This window comes from Heptranchias perlo, chromosome 28 (assembly GCF_035084215.1).
Source record: "Heptranchias perlo isolate sHepPer1 chromosome 28, sHepPer1.hap1, whole genome shotgun sequence".
Classification (NCBI taxonomy): Eukaryota; Metazoa; Chordata; class Chondrichthyes; order Hexanchiformes; family Hexanchidae; genus Heptranchias; species Heptranchias perlo.
In genome coordinates, this window is record NC_090352.1 from 3,383,071 (window position 1) to 3,399,747 (window position 16,677).

Consider the following 16,677-nt stretch of genomic DNA (forward strand, 5'->3'; position numbering starts at 1 on the left):
TCTCAAGGGCAATTAGGGATGGGCAATAAATGCTGGCCTTGCCAGCGACGCCCACATCCCATGAACAAACAAAAAAAAACATCCAGCCTTGGGTTGACAAGTGACAGGTAACGTTCTTACCACATTGTTGCTAGGCAACTACCACCTCACCCTGACCTTTAATGGCATCACCATCACTGCCCCCTCCCCTGCTGTCAACATCCTAAGAGTTGACATTGGCCAGAAATTTAACTGGATCTGCCATATCAACACAGTGGCTACAAGAGCAGGACAAGGGTGGGGACTCCATGATGAGTGGTTCACCTCCTGACCATTCAAAGCCTCTTCACCATCTACAAGGCTCAAGTCAAGAGTGTGATGGTGCATCCACAACAAAGCTCAAGGTGATCCACTCCATCCAGGATAGAGCTGTTCACTTTATTGACGCCCTTGTTACGGGACTCGATATCCACCCTCTCTACCACTGGCGCACTGTGACTGCAGTATGTCCTATCTACAGGATGCAGTGCAGTAACTCACCAAGGTTATTTTGAGAGGACCGCTCTCCCCTGCGATCACTGAGTAGGACAAGCACAGCACCTCCAGGTTCCCCTCCAAGTCACACACCATCCTGACTTGGACGTATATCACCGTTCCTTTATTATCACTGGTTTAATATCCTGCAATTCTCTACCTAACACCATTGTGGGAGCCCCATCACCACAAGGACCGCAGCAATTTAAGGAGCTGGCAGACGAGCACCTTCTCAGGGCAACTAAGGAGGGTCAATAAATGCGGCCTTGCCAGCGGCGCCCACATCCTGAGATCAAATAAATTTTTAAAATTCCTCTTGTTCCTTTTTGGTGTCCATGCTGTGTGCAGTATGGCTGCCCTCTTTGCTTACAGCAGCAACTCACTTCAAAACAATTCATTGTTTAAAAAAACGTCCTGAGACGTTTGTGAGAGAAGTGATAAGCTGCTATATATAAAAAAAAATCAGGTTGCATCGGCCCATGGAACACCAGCTTGTTGCTTATGTGCATAAGTAACTGAGTAGAGTTTGACTGAACTTTTTTTATTAAGAACAAGTCACATAATTTCTGTGAATGCTAAGATAAGCACTTGGAGACTTTTAATACGGTGATGAAGAGCAGCATTCGGGAAGGGAAGTGTACGGAGAGTACTCTTGTACTGGCGTTCAAAGCCCTCCCCCTTTTTATCGAAAAAATTATTGCTATTGTGGATATCCCCATGTAGGGTCTCCCTGCCTGGTGGGTCTCTCTGCTGATGCCAATTACAGGACGTCTCCCTGGAGTGGTCCATTGTAAACGTTTATAAAAGGGAGAGAGAAGTTCTTTGAGCAAACAGCACTCTGCTACACATTCCTTCCTCTTTAAGTAGTCCTAAGGCCTTGATTTAGAGGATGGTCCTGCTATGTGTCAATGTTATTGTCAGCTGTACTTGAACTGGAAGAGCGCTGTCTGACGTGTAGGAGGTCCAGATCTCATGGATGTGCTCATTCTTTTCAGACGCCTCTTCGGGCTGGGGAGGAGTATCCTCTCCCAGCTTCCCTTGTTACTATTTGATCTGCTTTAGAAAGAAAACCCAATAGCATTAATTAATTAGCTGAGGAGGAAATATTGTCGTCCCACTAATCAATCATATTGGGTTAAATAGGCAGGACGTAAATGTAATCTTTTAAACATTTCAACCAAGAATATTTGGTTTTCCAAATGTAAATCAAGTTAAATGAAATGTGTCTTTTATTGTGTTTGATGATCTTGGGGAGGCTGCTGCCAGACTCCTCATCCAATCTTCACTCACTTCTGCTGGCGTTGATGGAATTGTTTCTTTTTCTGCATTCTTGAACTTCTTTCGTTTGTAGTAGTTTCGTTTTGGAAGGACATGAAGCAACACCAAGTCACACACAACAGTTGCCTTTAAAGAAGAAAGCAGTTCATTAAAAAGAATTCACCCTCTCAGTGTTACAATACCTTATCACGTTTCAAAAGATGCCCACCTTTATGTCCATTGTGTTCTGTCACTAGGGTCAGATCTTAACTCAAGTCTCACACACGAGCCACTTACCAGGGAAGAGTAGCTGAGGTGGTTTCCTGTTGTCTTCCTCACGGATTTTATCTTCAGTGTACCTTCTCCTTGGTGGGCTGGAACCAAGGATAAAGAGTCCCACCTACCCTTTACAACGAGAGGGTACCACCCACGCTCATCAGACATGAGTACCCCCGCCGGACATCAGCCCAGTATTCAGAGCTGGTGTTCTGGTCTCCGCTTGTGGGGACTGTCTGGAGTGGGGCTCAAACCCAACCCTTGTGACTTAGAGTTGGGAATATTACCCCTGAGTCAGTGGTCACTCCATCTGGGCACGAGCCCCCCGTTGGATGTCAACCCAGGATTGAGACCATATTCTAGTCTCCACTTGCTGGGGCAGTCTGGAGTGGGGCTCGAACTCTTCACCTTCTGGCTTAGAGGTGGGAATGTTACCAGTAAGCCAAAGGCTTGCTCCATTTACGCATATAACACTCCTCAAAATATTTGTGATTGTTGCCCATTTGATGGGCTGGCTGTCTAACTAAGATATTTGTTATCAATCAAGCAAACTGTAGAGGCAATGCTTCAATTCCATGCTCCCAGCAGGAGACCATGTTTGCAGGGAGCACAGGTCAGAGCACAGGTCTATCTCTAATCCGTGCTCCCTGGAACGCAGGATTGCAGTATTACCCCTAGTATAAATTGGTTCTAATTACAGCAGAGGAGGTCCTGAGGAGGAGGATTTGTGATGGTGGAAGAGTTAACATAAGAACAGAAGAATTGGGAGCAGGAGTAGGCCATACAGCCCCTCGAGCCTGCTCCACCATTCAATCAGATCATGGCCGATCTTCTACCTGAACTCCATTTTCCCGCCCTATCCCCATATACCTTGATTCCTTTAGTGTCCAAATATCCATCGATCTCAGTCTTAAATATACTCAACTACTGAGCATCCACAGCCCTCTGGGGTAGAGAGCTCCAAAGATTCACAATTCTCTGAGTGAAGAAATTTTTCCTCATCTTGGTCCTAAATGGCCGACCCCATATTTTGGGACTATGACCCATAATTCTAGACTCTCCAGTCAGGGGAAATCGTTTCTCAGCATCTAGCTTGTCAAGCCCTCTAAAAATTTTATGCGTTTTAATGAGATCACGTCTCATTCTTCTAAACTCCGAGAGTATAGGCCCATTCTACTCAATCTCTCTTCATAGGACAATCCTCTCATCCCAGGAATCAATCTAGTGAACCTTCATTGCACCCCCTCTAAGGCAAGTATATCCTTCCTTAGGTAAGGAGACCAAAACTGTACACAGTACTCCAGGTTTAATCTCACCAGAGGCCTATATAATTGCAGCAAGACCTCCTTACTCTTATACTCCAACCCCCTTGTAATAAAGGCCAACACACCATTTGCCTTCCTAATTGCTTGCTGTACCTGCACGTTAACTTTCTGTGTTTCGTGTATAAAGACACCCAAATCCCTCTGAACATCAACATTTCTTAGTCTCTCACCCTTTAAAAAATATTCTGTTTTTCTATTCTTCCTATCAAAGTGGATAATTTCACATTTCCCCACATTATACTCCATCTGCCACTTTTCCGCCCACTCACTAAACCTCTCTCTATCCCTTTGCAGACTCTTTGCGTCCTCCTCACAGCTTATTTTCCCATCTAGCTTTGTATCATCAGCAAACTTAGACACATTATATTCGGTCCCCTCATCTAAGTCATTGATATATATTGTAAATAGCTGAGGCCCAAGCACTGATCCTTGCGGCACCCCACTAGTTACAGCCTGCCAACCTGAAAATGACCCGTTTATCCCTACTCTGTTTTCTGTCCATTAACCAATCCTCTAACCATGCAAATATATTACCCCCAATATCGATTAAGCAAACAGTTGTTTGGGTAAGCTGAGGAACAGAGGAAGACTATGAAGGACAGAGGATTGCTCTCCTGCTTTGAGAACTTGGAATTGTTATGTTAAAAAAAGATGGGCTTCATCATAACATAACCACTATGCTACCGGGTATGGTAGCATAGTGGTTATGTTACTGGGCGAGTAATCCAGAGTCCTGGACTAAAATCCAGAGTCATGAGTTCAAATCCCGCCACGGCAGCTGGCGAATTTAAATTCAATTAATTAATTAAATTCAATTAATTAAATAAAAATCTGGAATTAAAATACTAGTATCAGTAATGATGGCCATGAAACTACCGGATTGTCGTAAAACCCCATCTGGTTCACTAATGTCCTTTAGGGAAGGAAACCTGCCGCCCTTACCCGGTCTGGCCTATATGTGACTCCAGACCCACAGCAATGTGGTTGATTCTTAATTGCCCTCTGAAATGGCCTAGCAAGCAACTCAGTTGTAAAATCTCGCTACGAAAAGTCATAATAAGAATAAAACCAGACGGACCACCCGGCATCGGACCACCAGGCACCGGACACGACAACGGCAAAAAAACACCAAGCCCAGTCGACCCTGCAAGGTCCTCCTTACTAACATCTGGGGACTTGTGCCAAAATTGGGAGAGCTGTCCCACAGACGAGTCAAGCAACAGCCTGACATAGCCATACTCACAGAATCATATCTTTCAGCCAACGTCCCAGACTCTTCCATCACCATCCCTGGGTATGTCCTGTCCCACCGGCAGGACAGACCCACCAGAGGTGGCGGTACAGTGATATACAGTCAGGAGGGAGTGGCCCTGGGAGTCCTCAACATTGACTCTGGACCCCATGAAATCTCATGGCATCAGGTCAAACATGGGCAAGGAAACCTCCTGCTGATTACCACCTACCACCCTCCCTCAGCTGATGAATCAGTCCTCCTCCATGTTGAACACCACTTGGAGGAAGCACTGAGGGTAGCAAGGGCACAAAATGTACTCTGGGTGGGGGACTTCAATGTCCATCACCAAGAGTGGCTCGGTAGCACCACTACTGACCGAGCTGGCCGAGTCCTGAAGGACATAGCTGCAAGACTGGGCCTGCGGCAGGTGGTGAGCGAACCAACACGAGGGAAAAACTTACTTGACCTCGTCCTCACCAATCTACCTGTCGCAAATGCATCTGTCCATGACAGTATTGGTAGGAGTGACCACCGCACAGTCCTCGTGGAGATGAAATCCCGTCTTCGCACTGAGGACACCATCCAACGTGTTGTGTGGCACTACCACCGTGCTAAATGGGATAGATTCAGAACAGATCTAGCAGCTCAAAACTGGGCATCCATGAGGCGCTGTGGGCCATCAGCAGCAGCAGAATTGTATTCCAGCACAATCTGTAACCTCATGGCCTGGCATATTTCTCACTTTACCATTACCAACAAGCCAGGGGATCAATCCTGGTTCAATGAGGAGTGTAGAAGAACATGCCAGGAGCAGCACCAGGCATACCTAAAAATGAGGTGCCAACCTGGTGAAGCTACAACTCAGGACTACATGCATGCTAAACAGCGGAAGCAACATGCTACAGACAGAGCGAAGCGATTCCACAACCAACGGATCAGATCAAAGCTCTGCAGTCCTGCCACATCCAGTCGTGAATGGTGGTGGACAATTAAACAACTAACGGGAGGAGGAGGCTCTGCAAACATCCCCATCCTCAATGATGGCGGAGTCCAGCACTTGAGTGCAAAAGACAAGGCTGAAGCGTTTGCAACCATCTTCAGCCAGAAGTGCCGCAGTGGATAATCCATCTCAGCCTCCTCCCGATATCCCCACCATCACGGAAGCCAGTCTTCGGCCAATTCGATTCACTCCACGTGATATCACGATTCGGCTGAGTGCACTGGATACAGCAAAGGTTATGGGCCCCGACAACATCCCAGCTGTAGTGCTGAAGATTTGTGCTCCAGAACTAGCTGCGCCTCTAGCCAAGCTGTTCCAGTACAGCTACAACACTGGCATCCACCCGACAATGTGGAAAATTGCCCAGGTATGTCCTGTCCACAAAAAGCAGGACAAATCCAATCCGGCCAATTACCGCCCCATCAGTCTACTCTCAATCATCAGCAAAGTGATGGAAGGTGTCGTCGACAGTGCTATCAAGCGGCACTTACTCACCAATAACCTTCTCACCGATGCTCAGTTTGGGTTCCGCCAGGACCACTCGGCTCCAGACCTCATTACAGCCTTGGTCCAAACATGAAACAAAAGAGCTGAATTCCAGAGGTGAGGTGAGAGTGACTGCCCTTGACATCAAGGCAGCATTTGACCGAGTGTGGCACCAAGGAGCCCTAGTAAAATTGAAGTCAATGGGAATCAGGGGGAAAACTCTCCAGTGGCTGGAGTCATACCTAGCACAAAGGAAGATGGTAGTGGTTGTTGGAGGCCAAGCATCTCAGCCCCAGGGCAGTGTCCTAGGCCCAACCATCTTCAGCTGCTTCATCAATGACCTTCCCTCCATCATAAGGTCAGAAATGGGGATGTTCGCTGATGATTGCACAGTGTTCAGTTCCATTCGCAACCCCTCAGATAATGAAGCAGTCTGAGCCCGCATGCAGCAAGACCTGGACAACATCCAGGCTTGGGCTGATAAGTGGCAAGTAACATTCGCGCCAGATAAGTGCCAGGCAATGACCATCTCCAACAAGAGAGAGTCTAACCACCTCCCCTTGACATTCAACGGCATTACCATCGTCGAATCCCCCACCATCAACATCCTGGGGGTCACCATTGACCAGAAACTTAACTGGACCAGCCATATAAATACTGTGGCTACGAGAGCAGGTCAGAGGCTGGGTATTCTGCGGCGAGTGACTCACCTCCTGACTCCCCAAAGCCTTTCCACCATCTACAAGGCACAAGTCAGGAGTGTGATGGATGAGTGCAGCTCCAACAACACTCAAGAAGCTCGACACCATCCAAGATAAAGCAGCCCGCTTGATTGGCACCTCATCCACCACCCTTAACATTCACTCCCTTCACCACCGGCGCACTGTGGCTGCAGTGTGTACCATCCACAGGATGCACTGCAGCAACTCGCCAAGGCTTCTTTGACAGCACCTCCCAAACCCACGACCTCTACCACCTAGAAGGACAAGGGCAGCAGGCGCATGGGAACAACACCACCTGCACGTTCCCCTCCAAGTCACACACCATCCCGACTTGGAAATATATCGCCGTTCCTTCATTGTCGCTGGGTCAAAATCCTGGAACTCCCTTCCTAACAGCACTGTGGGAGAATCGTCACCACACGGACTGCAGCGGTTCAAGAAGGCGGCTCACCACCACCTTCTCAAGGGCAATTAGGGATGGGCAATAAATGCCGGCCTTGCCAGCGACGCCCACATCCCGTGAACGAATAAAAAAATAAATAAATAATCTGGAAAATACAATGGGAGTCATTTTAATTTTGGGCGATAATAGAAAATGGGCGATATTGAATTGGCTGCCCAGTAAACACCCCATCCCATTTCTCCTTCAATTGACATCGATGGGAAAATCAGGTGTGGAGTCTAACAGGAAGCTAATTCAATTTTGTCCATTTTACATGATTACAATTACCCCCCCAACTCTCTACATTAATGAAATAAAAATGATCTCTTTTTAGAATTTTGCTGACCTACAATTGAGCTACTTTTTCTCTTCTTTCCTGAACAGTAGGAACAAAAAGAGGCCATTCAGCCCCTCCAGCCTGCTCTGCCATTCAATCAGGTCATAAGAACATAAGAAATAGGAGCAGGAGTAGGCCATACGGCCCCTCGAGCCTGCTCCGCTATTCAATAAGATCATGGCTGATCTTTGACCTCAACTCCACTTTCCTGCCCGATCCCCATATCCCTTGATTCCCCTAGAGTCCAAAAATCTATCGATCCCAGTCTTGAATATATTCAATGACTGAGCATTCACAGTCCTCAGGGGTAGAGAATTCCAAAGATTCACAACCCTCTGAGTGAAGAAATTTCTCCTCGTCTCAGTCTTAAATGGCCGACCCCTTATCCTGAGACTATGCCCTCTAGTTCTAGACTCTCCAGCCAGGGGAAACAACCTCTCAGCATCTACCCTGTCAAGACACCTCAGAATCTTGTATGTTTCAATGAGATCACCTCTCATTCTTCTAAACTCCAGAGAGTATAGGCCCATTCTACTCAATCTCTCCTCACAGGACAACCCTCTCATCCCAGGAATCAATCTAGTGAACCTAATCAGTTTAGTGAATCTAATCATGGCTGATCTGTACCTCAACTTCATTTAACCATCTTTGCTCCATATCCCTTGATACCCTTACCTAACAAAAATCTATCGATCTCAGTCTTGAAAGGTCCAATTGACCCCCAGCCTTTTGGGGGAGAGAATTTCAGATTTTTAGTATCTTTTGTGTGAAAAAATGTTTCCTGAATGGCCTCGCTCTAATTTTAAGATTGTGCATCCTCATTCTTGATTTATCACCTGACGAAAAAGTATCTATCCTATCGAGTCCTCTTATTGTTTCAAACACCTTGATCAGATCACCCCTCAATCTTCTAAACTCAGGGAATAGAAGCCATTTATGCAACCTGTCCTCATAATTTAACCCTGAAGGCACTCATTCATCCTCGGGTTCAAGCCAAACTGCTGGTGGTCCTCCATCACCTCACCAAAGGGGCCGTTCTTCATGTGTGAGGCCAGATGGGGCAGTATTGGAAAACTGTTCAACTAAAAGAGCCATTAAAGCCTCATCCAACCCTGTCCTCATTCAATGCCCAGAAATGTATTTTTTTTAGTAGAGATTGCTGAGTACCATGGAATTGTAGAAAGAGGTTATTTTTCTACAATTCTATGGTACTCAGCAATTGTGCCTGTGCTGACTCTTTGAAAGAGCTGTCCCACGCACCCCCACCCAGACCCACCCGCTCTGTCCCCATAGTCCTTCAAAATTTTCCTTTTCAAGTATTTATCCAATTCCCTTTTGAAAGTTATTATTGAATCTGCTTCCACCGCCCTTTCAGGCAGCGCATTCCAGATCATCACAACTCGCTGAGTAAAAAGATTTCTCCTCATCTCCCCTCTGGTCCTTTTGCTGATTATCTTAAATCTGTGTCCTCTGGGTACCGACCCTCCCACCAGTCGAAGCATAATCAGGAAATTTGGCTTTTTGCCCAAGGTTAGAACTTTAGCTCAGGACAATTTTAGCATCCCCATCAGTGCCCAGATTGAGATGAACTAAGTCAGCCCGCACCAGGCCATGGAGATGGGACCTTCCTGTCTGCAGGTTGCATTGACCTAGTCAGCCTCGTCTATTGTTAAGAAATGTGCATAAGGCTTCATGCAGGCTTTGAAAATGTGAGAAGAGTTTATTAACTTTTAAGCAACAAAGCAAAAATTGCTTTTTATTGAGGAGATCAAATATTAATGGAGCTCTCTACATGAAAAGAAACTACATCAGCTAAAAGTCTATCGATCTCAGTCTTGAAAGCTCCAATTGACCCCCAGCATCCACAGCCTTTTGGGGGAGAGAGTTTCAGATTTCCACCCTTTGTGTGAAAAAGTGCTTCCTGATTTCGCTCCTGAACAGCCTAGCTCTAATTTTAAGATTAACTAGTACTTTTACTTACCACACCAAACACACCAATTCCAGAACCAATAGTTGTCACAGTCGGAATTATGTTAAATTTACCTGCCTGGTTAAACAGACAAACAAGGTGAGTAAGCAACTGCCTGATCTAGAGCACTAATGAACTATTATACATTATACTGGAGGCTGTTTGATTATTTTGACAAAAGAAGATTAATAGTTATTCAGAAAAAATATAAAATATACCCAAAGTATATATTTAACCCTTGTAAAACTAAGAGGGGAATTTTAACCCTTCCGGCCCGCTGGATACTGAATACTGACCTGCCGGAAAGCCGGCCGAATTCCGCGGACCACCGTTTTTACTCAGGCTTGGATGGGTGGACTGCCCGCACAAAGCCGGTGGGGACCTTCTTTAAATATGCAGATTGGGACCTGATGATGTCATTGGGCCCTGACTGCGATTTTAACTCAGGCCTGAGCAGTGAAGTTGGTTTTCCCACCAGGCAGAAGAGAATTGGAACCAGCGGGGAATGTGAAGAGGCCCAAACAGGGAAGTTTTTTACTTTTAATTGTGGGGTCAGTAGAACTGCTCTAGACAACAACAACAACTTTCATTTGTATAGTGCCTTTAATGTAGTAAAATGTCCCAAGGTGCTTCACAGGAGCGTTATCAAACAAAAGTTGATACAGAGCCACATAAGGAGATATTAAGGCTGGTGACCAAGAGCTTGGTCAGAGAGGTAGGTTTTAAGGAGAGTCTTAAAGAAAGAGAGAGAGGTAGAGAGGCAGAGAGGTTTAGGGAGGGAATTCTAGAGCTTAGGGCCTGGGCAGCTGAAGGCACGGCCGCCAATGGTGGAGCAATTAAAATCGGGAATGTGTAAGAGGCCAGAATTGAAAGGATTTCGGAGGGTTGTAGGGCTGGAGGAGGTTACAGGGCTAGAGAGGGGCGAGGCCATGGAGGATTTTGAAAACAAGGATGAGAATTTTAAAATCGAGGCGTTCCTGGACCGGGAGCCAACGTAGGTCAGCGAGCACAGGGGTGATGGGAGAACGAGACTTGGTGCGAGTTAGGATACGGGCAGCAGAGTTTTGGCTGAGCTTATCTTTATAGAGGGTGGAAGATGGAAGGCCGGACAGGAGAGCGTTAGAATAGTTCAATCTAGAGGTATCAAAGGCATGGATGAGGATTTCAGCATCAAATGATCTGAGACAGGGGCGGAGAGGGGCGATGTTACCGAGGTGGAAGTAGGCGGTCTTGGTGATGGAGCTGATATGGGGTCGGAAGCTCATCTCAGGGTCAAATAGGACGCCACGGTTGCGAACGGTCTGGTTCAGCCTGAGACAGTGGCCACGGAGAGGGATGGGGTCAATTCTAGGGAACGGAGTTTGTGGCGGGGACCAAAGACAATGGTCTTCCCAATATTTAGTTGGAGGACATTTCTGCTCATTGGACAAGCAGTGTGACAAATGAGAGACAGTGGAGGGGTTGAGAGAGGTGGTGCTGAGGTAGAGCTGGGTGTCATCAGTGTACGTGTGGAATCTGACATTGTGTTTTTGGATGACATCGCCGATGGGCAGCATGTAGAGGAGAAATAGGAGGGGGCCCAGGATAGATCCTTGGGAGACTTCAGAGCAGGAGGTAAAACCATTGCAGGTGATTCTCTGGCTACGACTGGATAGATAAGAATGGAACCAGGCGAGCGCAGTCCCACCCAGCTGGACGATGGAGGAGAGGCGATGGAGGACGATGGTGTGGTCAACCACGTCAAAGGCAGCAGACAGGTCGAGAAGGATGAGGAAAGTTTGTTTACCACGGTCACAGTAACACAGGATGTCATTTGTGATGTTTCAGTACTGTGGCAGGTGCGAAAACCTGACTGGAATGATTCAAATATGGAGTTATGGGAAAGATGGGCACGGATTTGGGAGGCGACAACACGTTCAAGGACTTGGGAGAGAAAAGGGAGGTTGGGGATTGGGCAATAGTTTGCAAGGACAGAGAGGCCAAGGTGGGTTTTTTGAGGAGGGGGTGATTGCAGCAGATTTAAAGGGGAGGGGGACAGTGCAAGAAGGAAAGGGAACCGTTAACAATATCAGCTAACATGGAGGCCAGGAAGGAAAGTTGGGTGGTCAGCAATTTAGTGCGAATAGGTTCAAGAGAGCAGGACATAGGTCTCATGGACAAGATGAGCTCGGAGAGGGCATGAGGGGAGATAGGAGAGAAACTAGAGAAAGATGCAAGTTCAGGGCTAGGGCAGGGGTGAACCGTAGGGGAAGTTTGGCTCGGTGGGCTAGGGGAAGGGAGGGAGGCAGCTGAATGGATGGTCTCAATCTTGGTGACAAAGCAGTCCATGAACTCCTCGCACTTGTTGGAGGTGAGGGTGGAGGGGGCAGGAGAGAGGGATTTAAGAAGACGGTTTGTAGTGGAGAAAAGAAGCCGGGGATATCTTTGCATTCCAGGATGATCCTGGAATAGTGAGCAGTTTTGGCAGAGGAGAGCAGGACCCGATAGTGCTTTATGTGGTCCAGCCAGATCTGGCGATGAATGGCTAAACCAGTTGTCCGTCATAAATGTTCAAGTCTGCATCCCATGGACTTAAGGGAGAGGAGCTGAGGGCCGTACCAGGGGAATGACCAGGGTGAGAGAGAGTAATAGTTTTAATGGGGACAAGGGCATCAAAGGTGGAGGTGAAGGTGTGATTGAGCAGATCGGTAGCTGCAGAAATATCATGGTGAACGGAGGGCCAAAGGATAGAGAGTTGGGAATTTGAAAGTGCCATTGTAAGTGACTTGGAGGAAGAGCTTTTTCCAGGGGTGGACACAGAAGGAGTTAGGGTTGGAGGGGGAAGTGGGATGTGGGTGGAGAGGGATTCAAGGAAGTAATCAGAGATGACCTTAACTGTGATTGACATGATGGGAGTAGAGAGGCCTCGTGAGATGGCAGGGTCGAGGGGGTTGCCATGAATATGTGTAGGGGAGTTTATATGGAGGGAGAGATTAAGGGAGGATAGGAGGGCAGTGAACTCAGAGGAGAGAGAGCATGATGAGTTGAGATGGAGGTTGAAATCACTGAGGATGAGAAGTCGCTCGGTGCAGAGGCTGAGGGAGGAAAGCAGTGAAGATATCTCAGTGAGAAACTTGGTGCGGTACTTGTGTGGGCGGCAGAGAACGAGGATTTTAAAGGAGAGGTGAGAGGAGTGGAACAAGGTGAGATGCTCAAAGGAGGAGAAGGTGCCCGAGGAGAAGAGGGACAGACCAAGGTGTGATTTGGTGATACGGGCCACACTGCTACCGCGGCAGTCTGGGTGGGGCAGGAGGTGGAAGATATAGCCAGGCGGGGAGGCTTCTTTAAGGGGGAAGGTGTCATCACATGAGGTTTCCGTCAAGGCCATGTTGTCAATGCAATCATCCACAATAAGCCCATGGATGACAAGTGAACAGACATTCTGGAGGGAGATGCGGAGAGGGTTGGTGATAGCAGACCTGCTGGCAGAATCCACAGGGGAAATAGAAATGATGGGCTCAGGTCCGGAGCGGCAGCCAAAATGCCCACGCAAACTCAAATTACATAGGCATGGTTACATAGCAAGATTAGGATAGATATATCCTGGTAATGAACAGGGAATAGAGAGGAGACAATAGAATTTTATACATTTCAATGAGATCACCTCTCATTCTTCGAAACTACAGAGAATATCGGCTCCTTCTACTCAATCTCTCCTCATAGGACAACTCTCTCATCCAGCATCCAGAAACAGGAAGATGCCAATTTAAGGGATAGACACCGTGACCAACATTACCTGAGCAAGTGCACCTGCTCCACCCAACCCTATAATATCCAGTCTCCATGTGTTAAGGTATAATTTTGTTCTTTAACACTCAAAGGTTATCTGTTTAAAAATATTGAGGCATATGTGGAAGAGTTGTACCTCACAGAATGTTTCTCCCCCTTAAACTACTTCTATGGGATGGGAAGCAGAATGTATTGCTGCTTCAATAAAGTGTGCCCCCAAATGGGTTTGTGCCCATATCCAAGTGGCTAATCTTAGCTGTGCCACTGAGGGGGGGACTGAGTGTGGAGCTTCTACAAAGGAGTAAGATAACACACTCGGAGTCACTCTCGCACACTTCCCAGCAGATGTGAGAGATCAGTTTTAGCAGAGACTTTGGAGCAGGTCATTTGTCTTGGATTTAGAATTTTGTTCAAAGTGTGGAGGAGGAGGATCAAAGGTGGGAGGAGAAAGTTGATGTGACAAAAATGAAGCATTTGTGACTTTGTTGGAGTATTTATTCAATTCTTAGCTAGCCAGAGTAGACACACGATGAAGATAAGATATTGCAAACTGTAGGGACTTTATATCACAGTCTGGCTAATATTCACACCTCAGGGCAAGAATGGACACGCATAGTTCAAGAAGGCCTTCACATGGATGCTTTGATTGTTAGCATTATACCTGGATGGGGACCCGTTTAGCAGGTAATTTAAAATATTTGGCATGGATCAATGAATCAAGCCATCCCATTCAAGGTAATTGACGTCCTGTGGTCGAGGTTTTGATTGACAGCTGTGTGTGGGATGAAGACGTGGGTTGGATCTGTGGGAGGGGCGGGGCCAATGGTTCTTTGTCGTCCCTTTGACCGAAAGCTCTGTGGCTCAGAGCTCAGCTGTTAGTTTGAAGCCAGAAGAGAGACTGAGCTAAATACGTGATTCCATGGTAACACTTTTTCATGTAAGAAGTGACCGGCCATGTTTCAAACATCAATTTATGTTGCGAGGTAACACACTCCTTTGTTGGTTTGGCATTTGATAGATGAGTGTAAAGTTTAGAAATGACTATAAGTATCCCGTTTGTATTGAGTACTGTTCATTTAACTGGTTAATGTTAAATAAATTTGACTTGTAGCCTGAGCATTAGTCAGGTGGAGTGTATAATCATCCACCTCCTGCAGCTGGGGAGTACACATTAAGCTGAGTAGAGTAGCAAACGTTCGCTGTCTGATCCCAGGTCTCATTACGTTCACCTAGATATTGGTCAGGTAAAGGCTCACCCTATCTCCACACCTTGTTTGTAGGAGACATGAGATTCACTTAGAGGAGTGGTTGGTGACACTGAATCCAAAGAAATTGAACATAAAAACCCCAAAAGCGTAACAGTTCATATCGAGAAGGTTTTTTACTTGCCTATAATGAGGAATGAATCTGAAACAAATGATTCTCTCAAGTTAAAATCATAGATTAAAAGTGTTTGATGCAGTAGCACCATGTTAGCGTTACTGGGACCTGTATCTGACTCCAGTCCTGGTTAATGAGATGAAAGTTGTCTCTTGGTTCTTAGAGTCCCAGCAACCCCATCTCAGGTCCGAGTAGCAACTGGCCCAGAAGAAAACTGCCGACAATTTAGCAAACTTACTCATAAGAATGGCTGATGTGATAAATAAAAAATTTACAAAGATTTAGTAATGGGAAAAACAAAGATATATCATTGGGAGAATATAGAAAGTGATTTACCCTTCCTCTGCCTATGCTATAATTGCCCTGGGAGTGCCTGATGAAAATTCCATTCCCCAGCACTGACACCCTTCACCTCGAAGAGCATAAATCATCACCCAAAAATACCTCACCTTTCCATGGACCATGACATCAAACCGAATTCCAAAGACCTTGTAAAGATCTCTCATTTCCGTGCCATTTTCCATGTAGTTTTTGGCATACCTTTGAAAGAAATATGGGACTTTGATATGTTATTGAACTCAGGTTGAGCTTGAAAGAAAGACTTGCATCTATATAGCGCCTCTCACAACCTCAGGATGTCCCAAAGCGCTTTACAGCCAATAAAGTACTTTTGAAGTGTACTCACTGTTGCAATGTAGGAAACGCAGCAGCCGATTTACACACAACAAACAACAAAGTGACAATGATCAGATAATCTGTTTTTAGTGATGTTGGTTGAGGGATAAATATTGGCCCAGGACACCAGGATAACTTCCCTGCTCTTCTTTGAAATAGTGCCATGAGATCTTTTACACCCATCTGAGAGGGCAGACGGAACCTCGATTTAACATCTCATCTGAAAGACAGCGCCTCTGTCAGCGCAGCATTCCCTCAGTACTGCACTGGAGTGTCAGCCTGGATTATTTGCTCAAATCGATGGAGTTGGACTTGACCCACAAACTTCTGACTCAGAGGTGAGAGTGCTACCCACAGGGCCACGGCTGACCAGCATGAGAGAAATTATTCACATCAACTTTACAGACCCTATGCCAATAGCTTGTGAAGCCTTTATTAAGTAACACGTGTAGCATGTGTTGCTCTGTCGGGATAACCTTTGCTGCCATCGTGTTCCTGCACCAAATTGTGCTGAGGTGGGCTTGATAAATGCAGTACAGGGGACTTACAGCTGACACAGTTTGCTCAATTTCAGCCCGCTCAGAAACCAATACAAGCTAAGACTCCACTTGGACCAAGCTCATTGTCCACACATCGCAAAATTTGGAACCATTACCAGTAACAAGTCTCTAAAACAAAACGTCATGGGGACCATATGCATCTACATTTAAATCATAGAAACAGGAGTAGGCCATTCTTAGGTAGCCAAACTTAGTGGGAGGATAGAAGATTGGGAAGCCTTCAGAAGACAGCAAAAAGTAACTAAAGGATTGATTAAGAAAGGGAAGATAGATTATGAAAATAAATTAGCAAAAAATATAAAAACAGATAGCAAGAGTTTCTACAGTTATATAAAAAGAAAAAGGGTGGCTAAGGCAAACATAGGTCCCTTAGAGGATGAGACCGGGAAATTAATGGTGGGAAACATGGAGATGGCAAAAATGCTGAACAAATATTTTGTTTCAGTCTTTACGGTAGAGGACACTAAGAATATCCCAACACTGGACAAACAGGGGGCTCTAGGGGGGGAGGAGCTAAATACGATTAAAATCACTAAGGAATTGGTACTCAGTAAATTAATGGGACTCAAGGCGGATAAATCCCCTGGACCTGATGGCTTCCATCCTAGGGTCTTGAGGGAAGTGGCAGTAGGGATTGTGGATGCTTTGGTAATAATTTTCCAAAATTCTCTGGACTCGGCAAAGGTCCCAGCAGATTGGAAAACTGCTAATGTAACACCCTTATTTAAAAAGG

At 46.1% G+C, this 16,677-nt stretch overlaps 1 protein-coding gene across 4 annotated transcripts in view; it reads right to left on the reverse strand.

Moving 5' to 3' along the window:
* Positions 1 to 1,038: 1,038 nt before the first annotated feature.
* The window catches only part of p2rx1 (purinergic receptor P2X, ligand-gated ion channel, 1), a 92,775-nt gene continuing 77,136 nt past the window's right edge, over positions 1,039 to 16,677 (reverse strand). Inside the window, exons 9-12 of one of the 4 annotated variants that reach the window (XM_068007932.1) lie at positions 15,159 to 15,249; positions 9,574 to 9,639; positions 1,804 to 1,917; positions 1,039 to 1,566 (exon numbers count right to left, since the gene is read on the reverse strand). In XM_068007932.1, the coding sequence (XP_067864033.1) occupies positions 1,558 to 1,566; positions 1,804 to 1,917; positions 9,574 to 9,639; positions 15,159 to 15,249 (280 nt within the window). In that variant the 3' untranslated portion in view covers positions 1,039 to 1,557. Of the gene's footprint in view, positions 1,918 to 9,573; positions 9,640 to 15,158; positions 15,250 to 16,677 lie in introns of all 4 variants that reach the window. The other 3 variants (XM_068007931.1, XM_068007929.1, XM_068007930.1) reach the window with 3 other exon arrangements.